This window comes from Papio anubis, chromosome 12 (assembly GCF_008728515.1).
Source record: "Papio anubis isolate 15944 chromosome 12, Panubis1.0, whole genome shotgun sequence".
Taxonomy (NCBI): Eukaryota; Metazoa; Chordata; class Mammalia; order Primates; family Cercopithecidae; genus Papio; species Papio anubis.
In genome coordinates, this window is record NC_044987.1 from 23654221 (window position 1) to 23671118 (window position 16898).

Below are 16898 nucleotides of genomic sequence, written 5' to 3' on the forward strand. Positions count from 1 at the left end.
TTCTGAATAGCTGAGACTACAGGCGCACACCACTCACCTGGTTCAGATTCGTTTTTAATCTTCTTTTCTTTTGTTTTCTTTACTTTTCTTTTCTTTTTATCTTTCTGAAACTGGGTCTTGCTCTGTCACCCAGGTGCAGTGGCATGATCTTGGCTCACTGTAATGTCTGCATCCTGGGCTCCAGTGATCCTCCTACCTCAGCCTCCAAGGTGTGTGCCACCATGCCCGGCTAATTTTTGTACTTTTTTGTAGAGACAGGGTCTTAACATGTTGCCCAGGCTGATCTCGAATTTCTGGGCTCAAGGGATCCTCCCACCTTAGCCTTCCAAAGTGCTGGGATTACAGGAGTGAGCCACCATGCCCAGCATTTCAGACACTTTAATGTCATAATTTTTACTGTAATCCCTAATTAATAATTTTCTATTTTTCAAAGGCTTTCATTAATCATTGAATTATTTCATGTTTCAGATAGGTATAAACCTATTATTTCATGTTTGGATATTTTGGTAAGACAAATTTAAGCAATTTCTTTAAATTCAGGTCTTTGGAATAGATTGTTTTTTTAAGTAGAGTAACCAAAAGCTAATTTAAGTTCATCTAAATTCAAATATTAGTATTAATCAAGAAATTTAGTTCCAATTTTCCAAAGTTGGAAAAATCTACAAAAGAAAATAACCACAAAAACTTTTTTCTCAGGGTTCAATGCTTAGGTAAATCATGCAAAATAACACAACACATGCTAATATAAGAAATTTGCTTTTAAAAATGTTTGTGAAACTACAGGTCATAATCCACTGAGATCATAAAATCAATTCAGTAAGTCACTAACACCATCCCTTTTGAAAAGTGAAAGACAATTTTAAAAAGATAATTATCAGAATACATTGCAGCTGGTAGGTACATCTTTGCAAAATTTTTGTCTCAACTCTTTATGTGAATACACACACACATATGTTTATTGGTAATGGATTGTGATAGAAATTTTTTTTTTAATGTGGGTTTCCCTAAAATATGTTTGAAAGCCTTGTTCTAGAAATGTCCTTCAGTTAACACATCTTCTGCCCATGAACCATGTACATGTACAGTTTAGTACATCCAGTCAACAAAAGTTTCTTGAATGCCTATGTGAGAATTAGCATTCTTGCTCATGACCCAGTGCCCCAAACTATCTAAGACTCATTTATGTTAACCATACTCCAGTGCATTTTAGCATGGATTAAAATGAAAAAGTATTTAGGCCAATCCAAAGGTAAGCAAAAAATTAAATTAACTAAAAAGCCCCATTGTTCAAGCATACTGATGGTTGTTTGTAATAACCCTTTGGAAACTTGAAACTGAAAACTACTTCCTTAGCATTTTTTTCCTCCGTCCTGTACACACACTGATAAGTTATTGTGGGCAAGAAATGTTTGGGAGGATATGAGTTAGCACAGAATTTTTCATTCAAGGGAAAAAAGTGTTATATTTATTTTGAGAAGAAATGTCATGCAAAAATTACACAGATTCATAACTTTTAAGCCGTGTGTGCTTTCTAAAGTTTGACACTGTCTCTTTCAGCACAATTTCTCAATCTATTTCAGTGCTATGAATTTTATCATTATTTAAAAATTAATTTTTGAATAAAATTCCATCTCAGTTACATAGATTCACGATTATAAACTTAAAAAGATTATTCAGTTTGTAGCTTAGAGCATACCAGAATTTACTCATATTATATAATAAGATTCTTCATTTGTAGAGAAAGACTTTGCTGAAAACATTAGTGTAAATGCTAACGGTTAAGACGGTTGTTAAAATTTTTAAATCACTTTCATTTTGGGTATTTTAAGTAATTTTGGGGTGCCTTAAGTGCTTCAGTGAAATATCTTCACAGAGTAATCCTTCAAAAAATGTTGATTAAATGATGTATTTGGAGAGTTAATAAATGAAGCAATCAAGCAGAAGCAGTAAGTCTATTGATAATTTTCACCACAATATGTTTATTGCCACAAAGCACTGGTTGCTGGTGAAATCTATTGAACACTTGCTATGTGCCAGGAACTAAGCTAGGCATTTCCATGTGTTCTCTCATTTTATCCTCACAAAAATGTGGAAGTGGATACTAGCATTATGGCCATTACACAGATGAAACCACTGAGACTTAAATAACTTTTTCAATGTCCCACAACTGGTAAGTGGAAGAATAGGATCTAGGATTTGAGATGGAAAAAAAATTCAATATTGGGTCCAAATTCTAACAATCTTAAGTGAATCCTTTGGGCTGCTTTATTTTTATGAAAGAGCCTTCTGGCCGGGCAGTTACTTACACCTGTAACCCCAGCACTTTGGGAGGGTGGGGCGGGCAGATCGCTTGAGCTCAAGAGTTCAAGACCAGCGTGGGCAACATGGAAACCCTATCTCTACCAAAAAATATTTTATAAATTAGCCAGCTATGGTGGTGCACCTGTAGTCCCAGCTACTAGGGAGCCTAAGGTGGCAGGATCGCTTGAGCCCAGGAGGTAGAGGCTGCAGTGAGCCGAGATCACACCACTGCACTCCAGCCTGGGCAACAGAGAGACACCCTGTCTCAAAAAAACAGAAAAAAGAGCCTTCCCACTTCAGCCCTAAGACCAGAATGATTTGCCCACTTTTTGGAGCCTTCAGGAAATGGAATACATATCTGAGAGACAGACTTAATGTCTAATCTGCAGGAACAATCTTTCATGGTAGAGATGGGAGGAAGTGGGGCTGTGCAGTTATATCTTTGGATGGCCTTTCAAGCTAAGACCTTGATCTGCTCAAAGCAATTTCTCTCCTTCATGCTCAATGAGCCCTGACACTTTGGTGTCCTGGATCTGTTACTCATATTTCTCTTATACTGGAAACCTGCAGACTCTCAGCTCTTCCCAGGGAGGCAGGGCCAGGTTGTTCACCACAAAGCACTGGTTGCTGGTTGAATCAAGAGTAGGTGGACCGGAAACCAGTAGGTGGCTTTATTCAAAGGATTTCACCCAACAATGGCAGTAGAATGAGCTAAGCTAGGCAAGCTAAGTTCCTCTGGAATTTGGCTCAGGAAATATGGAGAAGGGAATGGAAAAGAATGTGGAGAGAAGCTGAGACAGTAAGAGAGAAACTATATGGGGCCAAAAGAGAGAGTCAAGAAGGCAGAAGGCCCCTAGAGCTGGCTTTCTGTTCCAGCTCCCATCCATACATGGCTATCCATATTTTGTTTTTATGAAAAGTTTTTAAACACCTCTTTTTTTCTTAAGGAACCCCCTGTTTCTTCTCCTAACTGATCTATTTAAATTCTCACTGTAACTATGAAACATGGAATTAAAACCATAGACACTACTCCATGAGCATCTATTAGCAACAATCTCATAGTAACTCTATCACCCAGACCTTATCAAAGGGTGAGAGAGGCCTGTGCTTTTTCCAAATGGCTCCTGGCATATGTAAAAATGTCAAAACACCTGTGTGCAACTTATAAAAAAGTTAAAGCTTTTAGTTTAGCTTTTTAAAGAAAAGATGGACCTTTTCTTCCTCAGTCTTGTCAGTGGATCTCTGTGACCATGCAAAACTTGACCAGAGATTGTATCAAAACTCAGTACTTGCAGCTCTGAGTGAACATGAAGCCAAATAACCCTTTGGGCTCCCCCTCTGCTGTCACTGATACTGCTTTAGGAAGGAGAGGCCAGGGCCAGAATTAAGGGGGAAGGGAACACAGGATAGATGCGTAGGGCAGGGGTCTTTCCAAGAAGACCTTCAGTAAGTGGCTAAACGGGAGTGCCAGGAACATATGAGAAAGGTAAGATGTGGAAGAAAGAAGGAAGACCTCATAAAAGGCATGGGTGGCTGGGCGCAGTGGCTCACCCCTGTAATCCCAGCACTTTGGGAAGCCGAGGCAGGCGGATCACGAGGTTAGGAGCTCAAGACCAGCCTGGCCAACATGGTGAAACCTTGTCTCTACTAAAACAAACAAACAAACAAAAAACCCCACAAAAATTAGCTGCGCGTGGTAGCGTGCGCCTGTAATCCCAGCTACTCTGAAGCTGAAGCAGGAGAAGCGCTAAACCTGGGAGGTGGTGGTTGCAGTGAGCCGAGATCGCGCTGCTGCACACTGTAGCCTGCGTGACAGAGCAAGACTCTGTCTGGGAAAAGAAAAAAAAAAAAAGAAGGCCCGGGCTACAGGAAGAAGTCAACGGTAAAACGTTCACTTCATGCTTTTCCCTAGGGTCTTTCTCATAATACAAATACATGCATTTGCCTCGAGCTTCTGTCTCTTGATCCTGATCTTATAACATCAGCATTTGCATCGCACTTTACAGTTTACACAGGGCTTTCACCCACCTTATTATACTTAATTCTTACACCACTAGGAGTGGGACAATATGCTTATTAATCTATTTTACAGATGGTAAAGTGGAGGCCAAAGCTATTAATTTTGAGCAGCACAAATCCAGGGGTCTTTTTTTGATTGCACTATTCTGGAAACAGGCAGGTAAAAAGCTTCTCTCAGACATCACCACCTCTGCCTTTGCCTGTTCATGCAAGTCTGAGATAAAAGAAAAAAAGAGAAAATCTAATTTCTCCACAATATAGAAATGTAATTCAATACTAATGGGTATTTCTGCTATAGTTATTTTATATGCAGGACTTTTTAAGGATTCACCCTCAGAAGACTCTATCCCTTCTTAGTCCTCAATTATATATATATATATCACTTCTTATTTTGACATAAAAGATGAATATTTCATTTAGGCAGGCTTATTGGAAAGGGTAACACACTATCTTGGTTGCCCTACTTTAAAAAAGATTCTTTATGCTTACTTGGGGTTAAAAATAGCTTGATTTTACAGCAAAAGCTTGATACCGCACATCCAACACAAAGTGTACCAGATTAGGCCCCCAGGACTGGGCTCTTTCACTCTCCAATATCATATTTTTCTCAAAGTCTCCTTGCCCAACCTCAAAAGTTCTTGATATGAAACAAGTAACTTCATGCTTATTTTTAAAATCTCAGTAAATGTGAGGAACCTTTGCCATAGGAATAATGACAACAAGCATGTCCTTAGGTATCAGTTCATGGTTCATAAAACATTTGTATCAATATCATATGCTAATCATCACAATACACAGAAATGACTGTTAACTTCATATAAATGTTCGTAATCAGAATCAGAAAGATTAACTTGCCCAAAGTTTCACAGCTAGTTGGTGGCAGATCTGGGACTAGAACCTAAGCACCCTGAATAACTGAATGTGGAGAGAAGACATTTATTCAGTGTCTTTTCAATATTCCATGAGCATCAACAGTAAATCCTAACATGATAATTTATTTATTTAACAATCAAGCAACAAAACTCTATTCATTAATTAATTCATTCAATATTATCTGAGCCCTTTCTCAGTACCTTTTCTAGGTACTGAGAATACAGCAGGGAAATAATAGACAAAAATGTTATATTTCAATTGTGATTCCAGCTAATTATTTGTGTGTGTGAATATATATTTACATCGCATTACATTGTATTAGGTATTAAAAGTAATCTAGAGATGATTTAAAGTACACAGGAGGATGCGCATAAGTTATATGCAAATACAATTTTACATCAGGGACTTGAGCACCTGTGGATTTTTGACTTTTGACTAGTGTGTGTGTGTGTGCGTGCACGTGCACGCACCTGTGCATGTGTATGCCTGTATATACGTATATACAAAACCTTGAGATGTGTTATGTATGTGTGTGGGTGCATGCACCCATAATGCTAAATAGTAAGAAATATTAAGGAGAAAAATAAAGCATAGATGGAAGTGGGAACAATTATTCATGTGCACCAGGAGAGTACACCTTGCTCATCTGCTTTAGTTTTATGGTTTCAACAGTAAAAACACTGCAAACAACCTAACTGCTCATTTCCATGAAAATGGATAAATACTGCGTGGCAGAGTTACAGAATGGAATATTATGCAACAGCAAAAATGTATGATCTATGTGTACCAGATACAATATAGTTTAATGATAAAAATATAACCTTAAGTGGGGAAAAGCAGAAAGTTACAGAAGACTACATACACTATCATGTCATTTTTTAACCAAAAAAAAAAAAACAAAAAACCAAGCAAAACTAAATGACATACTCTTCAAGAATACATACATATGTGGTAAACATATTTTAGATGGTTAAAAATGCAAACTCTAGTAGGAAAGTAGAGGGTTGGATCAGAGAAAAACACACAGGGCTGTTTCGTTGATGTTGAGAATGGTTTCGCATCTAGGATGGGTGGTAGGGTCATGAGTTTTCATTTTATTATTATGCTGCAAAACTTCCATATATGTTACATATATTATTGTGTATTTATCAAATATATGACAATACATAATTTAAGATATATACGAGAAGAACACTTAGAATTATATTTTTTAATCATTTCAGATTGTTTATATCACAAAGTTGCATTTTATATTCGAGCAACAGGCAGCCAAGAAGATGTGTACAGTACACTGAAGTTTACAAAGGCCTTTCTTATAATGTCTTTTTTAAATCTTGTATAGTAGTTGTTATTATCCCTAGCTTTCAGATGAGTAAACCAAGGAAGAGCTTAAGTGATTTATTTAATCTCACACGACTTGCCAGTGGGAGAGATGTCTTTAATTGTCTAAAATTAATGCTCCTATAACCATTTGGAAGCATAGGGCTTTCTTGCTCAACAAAAGACCAAATAAATCCTAGAACATTAGAGCTGGAAGGAGTTTAAAGATCAGCCTTTTCAATTCCTTCATTTCACAGATGGAGAAAAGAAGATCCACATACATTAAGGATTTGCCTGGCATCACACAGCTCCTTTCAATGGAAGAAAGGACAGTTGACTCATGTCTTGACTCACATCTTCTGAACCCGAGTGAAGCCCTTTTACACTCTGTCAGACTGCCTTTGAAGTAGATTGATACTATTATTTTGTAGCCACTAGGCTATAAGAAGACCAAAAACTTGAACTTAAGGCATGCCAAATATCCATCATTCAGATGAATGTTGAAGACTATTATTCATAACAGAAAAGCTACAGAGAGTCTTATTTATTAATAACATCAACTGATGTATTAAATATCACAGCACTTTACTTATGAATGCAAGTTTGATATATGAAAAAAAAAAATTCCGGTAACAAGATGAAAAACCCAACAGCTGCTTTCTGAAGAGAGATAAAGAGCCTTATCATTTGAAGAGATCCTCAATCTGAGACATCCAGTGAAACATCAGTGATACTGGTTCTTAAAATGGCATCAGAGTCATTAAAACGTATACAAATGAGTTGTTATATTAGTCTTTTAAGAATACTCAGAGCCTCAATAGTCTTTCCTCACACTCCTTATAATCTCCAGTTACTAAAGGTTTTTAAATTCATTTAAATAAACCCTATAGTGAATAACTATAAAAAGTAGAATGAGGAGATGTATTTGTCAGCTTACTCCTTTCTGCCCATGGACGCCGCTGAGGACACATCATTAAAGTCTCTCTTCTCCCTGCCGTCATGTCTAAGTCAGAGTCTCCTCAAGAGCCAAACAACAGCCGAGGAAGCTCTTCATTGGAGGGTTGAGGTTTGAAACATCAGATGAGAGCCTGAGGAGCCATTCTGAGCAATGAGGAATGCTCACAGACTGTGTGGTAATGAGAGATCCAAACACCAATCACTCCACAGGCTTTGGGTTTGTCATATACACCACTGTGGAGGAGGTGGATGCAGCCATGAATGCAAGGCCACAGAAGGTGGATGGAAGAGTTGTGGAACCAAAGACAGCTGTCTCAAGAGAAGATTCTCAAAGACCAGGTACCCACTTAACAATGAAAAAGATACTTGTTGGTGGCATTAAAGAAGACACTGAAGAACATCCCCTAAGATATTATTTTGAACAGTATGGAAAAATTGAAGCGATTCAGGACATAGGCATGGGCAAGGACTTCATGTCTAAAACACCCAAAGCAATGGCAAAAAAAGCCAAAATTGACAAATGGGATCTAATTAAACTAAAGAGCTTCTGCACAGCAAAAGAAACTACCATCAGAGTGAACAAACAGGCAACCTACAGAATGGGAGAAAATTTTTGTAATCTACTTATCTGACAAAGGGCTAATATCCAGAACCTACAAAGAACTCAAACAAATTTACAAGAAAAAAACAAACAACCCCATCAAAAAGTGAGCAAAGGATATGAACAGACACTTCTCAAAAGAAGACATTCAGACAGCAAACAGACACATGAAAAAATGCTCATCAACACTGGTCATCAGAGAAATGCAAATCAAAACCACAATGAGATACCATCTCACACCAGTTAGAATGGCAATCATTAAAAAATCAGGAAACAACAGGTGCTGGAGAGGATGTGGAGAAGTGGGAACACTTTTACACTGTTGGTGGGACTCTAAACTAGTTCAACCATTGTGGAAAACAGTGTGGAGATTTCTCAAGGATCTAGAACCAGAAATACCATTTGACCCAGCCATCCCATTACTGGGTATATACCCAAAGGATTATAAATCATGCTGCTATAAAGACACATGCACACGTATGTTTACTGCAGCACTATTCGCAATAGCAAAGACTTGGAATCAACCCAAATGTCCATCAGTGACAGACTGGATTAAGAAAATGTGGCACATATACACCAGGGAATACTATGCAGCCATAAAAAAGGATGAGTTTGCATCCTTTGTAGGGACATGGATGCAGCTGGAAACCATCATTCTCAGCAAACTATTGCAAGAACAGAAAACCAAACACCACATGTTCTCACTCATAGGTGGGAATTGAACAATGAGATCACTTGGACACAGGAAGGGGAACATCACACACCAGGGCCTATTGTGGGGAGGGTGGATGGGGGAGGGATAGCATTAGGAGATATACCTAATGTAAATGACAAGTTAATGGGGGCAGCACACCAACATGGCACATGTATACATATGTAACAAACCTGCACGTTGTGCACATGTACCCTAGAACTTGAAGTATAATAATAATAATTAAAAAAAAAAAAGAAAGAAATCATGACTGACCAAGGCAGTGGCAAGAAAAGGGGTTTTGCCTTTGTAACCTTTGACAACCATGACTCCACATATAAGATTGCCAATTCAGAAATACCATATTGTGAATGGCCACAACTATGAAGTTAGGAAAGCCCTGTCAAAGCAAGAGATGGCTAGTGCTCCGTCCAGCCAAATAAGTCGAAGTGGTTCTGGAAACTTTGGTAATGGTCGTGGAGGTGGTTTTGGTGGGAATGACAACTTTGGTCATGGAGGAAACTTCCGTGGTCGTGTTGGCTTTGGTGGCAGCCATGGTGGTGGTGGATATGGTGGCAGTGCAGATGGCTATAATGGATTTGGTAATGATGGAAGGAATTTTGGAGGTGGTAGCAGGTACAATGATTTTGGCAATTACAACTCTCGGTCTTCAAATTTTGGGCCTATGAAGGGAGGAAACTTTGGAGGCAGAAGCTCTTGCCCCTATGATGGTGGAGGCCAATACTTAGCCAAACCATGAAACCAAAGGGGCTATGGGGGTTCCAGTAGCAACAGTAGCTATGGCAGTGGCAGAAGATTTTAATTAGGAAACAAAGCTTAGCAGGAGAGGAGAGCCAGAGAAGTGACAGGGAAGCTATAGGTTACAACAGATTTGTGAACTCAGTCAAGCACAGTGGTGGCAGGACTTAGCTGCTATGAAGAAGACATGTTTTAGACAAATTAGACAAATACTCATGTGTACGAGCAAAAAACCTCAAGGACTGTATTTGTGACTAATTGTATAACAGGTTATTTTAGTTTCTGTTCTGTGAAAAGTTAAAGAATTCCAACAAAGGGTTTTAATTTTTTTTTTTTTTTTTGGCACCCATGTTGTTGATTGCTAAATGTAACAATCCAATCATGATGCTGAATAGAATAAATGCCTTTTTTAAAAAAAAGAAATAGAATGAGGAAAGGGAAGAGTACTGGACCTTTTTTCTGGAGTCAAAAGACCTAGGTTTAAATACCAGATATGCCATTTACTTGCTTTCTGAGGTTAAACAAGTTTCTCAACCTCTCTGATCCTTGGTTAACTGATATGTAAGGTGACAATGATAATTACTACCTTACAGAATTAAGAAATATAATGTATGGGGAAGGTCTTAGTAAACAGTAATAATACAAATATCCTTGTAGCTTTTATACAAAATCCTGTGATTCAATCATTCAATTACATAATCATCCATTCAATAAGCATATTGATCACCTACTCAATAAATGAGTGACACTGTTTTTGACACTGTGGACCATTCCAAGATACAAAAAATCTAGCTTTGGCTGTTTGGGAACCAAAGGAGATATTTTTTCCTAATATATGTAAATATTTATAATATGAACCCATATGTAATAACGTCCGTAGAATTAGTACAGAAAAAAAGGTAAGACTACAGGGCTGGGAGAGATCAATCTGACTAGGTGATAAGGAAATGCATCTTAAAGAAGACGGCATTGGGCCAGTTTCTAAGGATGGGCAGGATTTCTAAAGGAAGATAGTGGCTTTCAAAGTGGAAGAAAAAGCATGAGCAAGGACTTAGAAATGGAAGCACACCTTCCATCATCCTCTGGATCCTTATTTGTTTTTTATGTGAGCACCTGGTTTTTCACAGTGTCATTTTGTTTACCGGTGTCTCCCTTGCAAGTCCAATGTATTAGACCATTCTTGCCTGACTATGAAGGAATATCTGAAATTAGATAATTTGTAAAGAAAATAAACTGATTTGGCTCACAGTTCTGCAGGCAGTACAACCATGGTGCTGGCATTTGATCAGCTTCTGTAGAGGCCTAAGGGTGCTTTTATTCATGATAGAAGATGAAGTGGGAGTAGGCATGTCACACGGCCAGAGCAGGTGCAAGAAGGGGAGGGAGGTGCCACACATTTTTAAACAACCCAATCCTGAACTCACTCATCATCAAGGAGATGCAATTAAGCCATTCATGAGAGATCTGCCCCCATGATCCAAAAACCTCCCACCAGGCCCCACCTCCAACACTGGGGATTATATTTCAACCTGAGATTTGGTGGGGACACAGATCCAAACCATATCATTCTGCCCCTGCCCCCACAAATCCCATGTTCTTCTCACATTGCAAAATATAATCATCTCCTGCCAATAGTTCCCCAAAAGTCACAATTTGTTTCAGCATCATTCAAAAGTCCAGAGTCCAAAGTCTGAAACAAGGCAAGTCCCTTACACCTATGAACCTATAAAATTAAAAAATATATATTTACTTCCAAGACACAGTGTGGGTACAGACATTGGGTATACACTCCCATTCCAAAAGAGAGAAATTGGCCAAAACAAAGGGGCTACAGGCTCTGTGCAAGTCTGAAACCCATTAAATCTTTAAGCTCCATTAAATATTTAAGTCATTAAATCTTTAAGCTCCAAAATAATCTCCTTTGACTTCATGTCCCCCATGCAAGACATAATGTAGCAAAGGTGGATTCCCAAGGCTTTGGCCAGCTCCACTCCTGTGGATTTCCGGGTTCGGCCCCAATGATTGCCCTTACTGGTTGGAATTGAGTGCCTACAGTTTTTCTAGGCTCAAGATGTAAAGCTGCCAGTAGATATACTATCCTGGGGTTGGGAGGTCAGTGGCCTCCTTCTCACAGCTCCACTAGGCAGTGCCCCAGTGGGGTCTCTGTGGGGCCTCCAACCCCAAATTTCCCCCTCAATACTACTGCCATAGTAGAGGTTCTCTGTGAGGGATTGCCCCTGCAACAGTCTTCTGCCTGGTACCCAGGCTTTCTCATACATGCTCTGAAGTCTATAGAGAGACTGCAAAGTCTCCTTTACTCTTGTACTCTGCATGCCCACAGGCTTAACACCACGAACTCTCCAAGGCTTATGACTTGCATCCTCTGAAGCAGCAGCTTGAGCTGTATCTGTGGCCCTTTGAGCCATGGCTGGAGCTGGAACAGCAGGGATGTGGGAGCAGTTTCCCAAGACTACACAGGACAATGGGGCCCCAGGCCTGACCCATGAAACCATTTAGCCCTCCTAGGCCTCTAAGCCTGTGATGGGAGGAGCTGCCTCAGAGATTTCTGAAATGCCTTTCAGGCCTTTTTCCCATTGTCTTGGCTATCAGCACCTGGTTCTTTCTTACCCATGCAAATATCTCTAGTAAGTGGTTGCTCCCCAGCCCACTTAGATTCTTCCCCTGAAAATGGTCTTTCTTTTTCTACCACATGGCCAGGCTGCAAATTTTCCAGATGTTTAAGCTCTGCTTCCCCTTTAAATATAAATTCCAATTTTGAGTCATTTCATTGCTCCTGCATCTGAGTATAGTATGTTAGAAGCAGCCAGGCCATATCTTAAATGCTTCACTGCATAGAAACTTCCTCCACAAGATACCCTAGGTTGTCACTCTTAATGTCAAACTTCCACAGAGCCCTAGGGCATGGACACAATACAACTACCAAGTCCTTTGCTACAGAATAACAAGGGTAACCTTTCTCTAGTTTCCAATCAGTTCCTCATTTCTATCTGAGACCTCAGCAGCCTGGACTTCACTTGTCCATATCACTATCAGCATTATGGTCACAGCCATTTAAGCAGCCTATAAGAAGTTTCAAACTCTCACTCATCTTCCTGCCTTCTTCTGAGTCCTCCAGACTCCTCCAACTTCTGCCCATTGCCCAGTTCCAAAGCTGCTTCTACATTTCCAAGTATCTTTATAGCAATGTCCACTCCTAAGTCCCAATTTTCTGTGTTAGGCCCTTCTTGTATTGCTATAAAGGAATACCAGAGACTGGGTAATTTATAAAGAAAAGAGATTTAATTGTTTCATAGTTCTGCAAGTTGTACAAGCATAGCACTGGCATCTGCTTGGCTTCTGGGGAGGCCTAAGTGATCTTTTTTACTCATGACAGAAGGCAAAGCGAGAGCAACCATATCACATGGCCAGAGCAGAAGCAAGAGAGTGAGGAGGGAGGTGCCACACACTTTCAAACCCAGACTGTCATAAACTCACTTCTCACCAAGGAGATGGCACTGTGCCATTCAAGAGAGATTGGCCACTATGATACAAACACCTCCCACCAGGCCCTACCTCCAACACTGGGGATTATATTTCAAAATGAGATTTTGCAGGGACACAGATCCAAACCACATCATCCACTAACCCCAGTTAGAATATGAGATCTTTGAGTGCCAGAATCATGTCTCGTAAAGCCTAAGGCAGTGCTGGGTCCATAGAGAGGGTTCAGTAAAAGAGCTACTGACATACTTTTATAGAAGGCTCCATGTGTGCTTTCTGAATGAAAGGACAGGGAACAGAAAAATACCTGCACAGAAAAGTGCTTTAAATTAATGAGACTGATGGTATATATAAACCAGCACATTTTCCCATAAACTTGGCCATTTTCCCATAATCCCTATGTTTTGTATTTTGCAAAGCAATAGAATTATTACCTTACTTTGGGAAGAACACACACACACATACACACACACACACACACATACACACACCAAGAAGGAGAGAGTGAGACTTAATCTCTAAAGCTTATGTGTGACTTGTGTTTTGGATGTCAATAAAGATAAAACAAATAAAGCTGGGAAATGTAGCTTTGCTTAGGGTTTTAAAGATTCTTTCTTTTTCATAAAAAACTTTTTAACTTGAGTTTATACCTATCCAAAGCAACAAGCCCAATGCCAATTTTATACATTTTGAAGGCTATGGCAATCTTTCTCTTGATTTTGGTTCTTTTTATAACTGTATTCCATTATTATCAAGACATCTTTGATCTAGTCCCTGTCCTTCATGTGAGATAGTTAAGAGTGACTCCTAATATTAAATCCAGAATACATGGTTTGAATTAGAAGCTGTAGGAAGATTAATCTCTAATATAAAGTTATTTGTAGGAAAAATATTCCATGATACTCTATGTGTAAATTATTAACAAATGCATTTCCAGTGAGTCTTTTTTCTCACTCTTTGGTTCTGTGAAACAGCAGGAAAAAATATATTGCCAATTAAAATATTTTTATAACTTTATTTTTATTGCCTTTGAGATAAATCTCAGAGTACAAGTTTTTGAGAAGACCTCCAGCAATAAAGACCTATGTATATTATATATGCTAACAATTATTTTCTGGTTTGACTTTGGGAAAAAGAAGATAAAATTCATATATTATAGAGAGTTGATATTGATATTTTTGTAAAGAAAGAAATACCAAGCAATCATTCAATATTACTCTAGGGAAGTTTTCTGGCTTGAGGGTTTAAATAATATTTTTATTTATATAAAAGTACAGTGTAAGATCAATTTTGTTTCCTTTTCATTAAATAGCAGTAGGCAGTTTGTCTGCATTGCATTTGAGAGATACTTGTCTTCTTGCCTTTGGCAACTTAAGAAGATAGCAATAGATAGGAAATAAGACATCTTTTATATTTATATTATACATTGGATTCTAGAAAAAGTTGCTCTTGAAAAGGGCTCCAAATTAATTTTTGACTTTTCAAAAAGCAATTTTCAGTGTCCAAGTAAAGCGGAAGACTGAAAAATTATTCAGTAATTTGAATTCTAAGTAGCTTATTTGGATAATTGGAGGAGAAAACATTTTATCTACTCATTCCTTCATCCATTTATTCAACAAATATTTTCTGAGACTCTCTGGTTCCATGCATACATTCAGCCCTGGAGATTCGGTGGTGAACAAGATAGGTACAGCCCTGCCTACTGGAAGTTAAATAAACTTCTTAGGACTCCTGCCCTTCCCAATCATAAGAAAATCATATTCTGTTCAAGGATAAAGAGAATGTAGCCATGAAATTCAGGCAAAAATAATAATATTAACAGTAACAATTCTGTAAGGAGCCCTTGTGCTGTGTGCATCATAAAATCACTTCCATCATTACATTAGCCAAAGAACCCTTGCCCAAAAGCTTATTGCTTCTAAATCAAGAGTTTTACAAAAACAATAAAACATTATTAAATGATTGTATCATATCATGTACATTTGCCATTAGAATAAGTTTAAGTTTTCAAGGATAGCTTTTAGAAAATTTTCTCATATACAGAATCCCTCCTATTTGGGGAGCTGCCTGCAGGGAAAGGCAGAAGACACTGAATAGAGGATCTAACCTGCTTTTCTCCTATTGATAATATATACATAATTTAAGGAAAACTGACATACAGAGCAAGATTTAGGAAACATATGGGACATATGTCTCTTCTATCACTAAATTTTAGTTTCTGATAAACTGTATCTCTATTCAATTCAACCCTCATCTTCCCTATTTCCCTGGCCTTATGTTTCCTTTATAAAGTAGAAGATCCTGTTTTGTACACACTGTCTGGTGACTGGGATTAAAGAGTTGCCGCTCCTATTCTCTGAGTTCCCAAACAAAAGACCCTTAATAGTAACAGCTTATCCTGGCAAGGTCCTAATCATGGTTTCCTCCACCCTGATAACTAGCCTGTGTCTTTCCACTTCCATCATCAGAAATATAAAAATAAAATTTCCATATGCATTGAAGGTTTCATTTAGAAAATGAGATTAACGCTGATTCCTACTCAACACACACAGCTCTCCTGAACATAATATGAACTAATAACTAGAATGATTCTAAGTGCTTAGAACAAACAATTGGCTAACATGAGGCTTACAATCCTCCAAATTTTTTTTTCAGGGATATTTGATGTGTAGTGACTGGAATATACTAAATGCATATAACTATATTTTAAATAGTACTATCAACATTGGGTTTTTCTATTATGGCATTAATGCTAGTAAGATAGCAAATGTAATTGTCATAATATATTACATAGGTAGGAATGAAAGAGGAAAAATATTTCGTTAACACACTTCTCATATCAGTGATACATAACTTCTGATTTCAGTGATACATAAGTACAATATCACATCAATTCTAAAATCAGATTTCGTTGAGCAATGCTGATTAAAAACAGGATGACATTTAAGTCAAGCTGGACAAATCTAGTATTGATCAATTTCGTCTCAAGAAAAATTGTGTATAAAAGAAAGATTTATAGGCCTTAACTGTTGGCTCTTTTGTTTTGAATAATAATTATAATAATCATCATATAATAGTTATAGTAATAGCAACTAACATCTATAAGCAGAATATATGGAACTCACTTTCTATGCATGATATCTTTTAATCATCACAATAGCCCTATTGAAAAAAAAAAACTACAATTATCTTCATTCTACATACAAGGAAGCTGAGGTGCAAATAAAGTAATTTGTCCAGTTATGTAGCAAGTAAGTAATGGATTCAGGACTCAAACGCAGGCAGTCTATTTTCATTATGTAATAGGACTAACCGCTAGAAGAACAAAAAAAAATCTGCACTACTTTGGTATTTATTGTAACTGAAAGAAGTAAGGTAACAACTAAATTTTAAAAGCTTATGATCCCTGGAAGTAGGGAAGGAATGAAATGCAGCATTTCTCAAACAACATTTATTGAATATGGATTCTTCATCAGAGAGACTCAAAATCACTCTGTGTTTAAATAGGCTTATGAAATACTGGATTAAGCCAAGTGAAAGAGTGCTTCTTGCTAGTGCATATTTTGGGGTCTTATTATGCTGATATGCACTATGAGTCTATGAAACGGAGATGTAAAAAGAAAAAGGGATTTGATCAAGAGCACTTTTCTTTTATGGGGCATGTCTGAAGAAGTGAAATAAAATTTTTTCAATACAACTTTGAAAAAACTCATCTAAGGAACAAACTGGGATAGAAGTTGGGTGAAGAGAAGGGCAGCAGAGGCCAAGTAGAGAGCATAGGCCAAGTAGAGGGCCAGTGAACAAGTTTGCTCACAGAGTACAAGTGGACTGTATCACCTTATAACAGGCATCACTGAAATAAATTATAATACAATA

General features: G+C 38.0%; 1 protein-coding gene across 1 annotated transcript; it reads left to right on the forward strand.

Moving 5' to 3' along the window:
• Positions 1-9041: 9041 nt before the first annotated feature.
• On the forward strand, positions 9042-9721 carry LOC108582173 (heterogeneous nuclear ribonucleoprotein A1-like). The gene has a single exon (XM_031652984.1). It carries the CDS (start codon positions 9088-9090, stop codon positions 9520-9522), a length of 435 nt encoding a protein of 144 aa, XP_031508844.1. The 5' UTR covers positions 9042-9087; the 3' UTR covers positions 9523-9721.
• The last annotated feature ends 7177 nt before the right edge of the window (positions 9722-16898 follow it).

Excerpts from the sequence above, each read along its gene's own strand:
- LOC108582173 (XM_031652984.1), top strand. The coding sequence starts at position 9,088 with ATGACTCCACATATAAGATTGCCAATTCAGAAATACCATATTGTGAAT.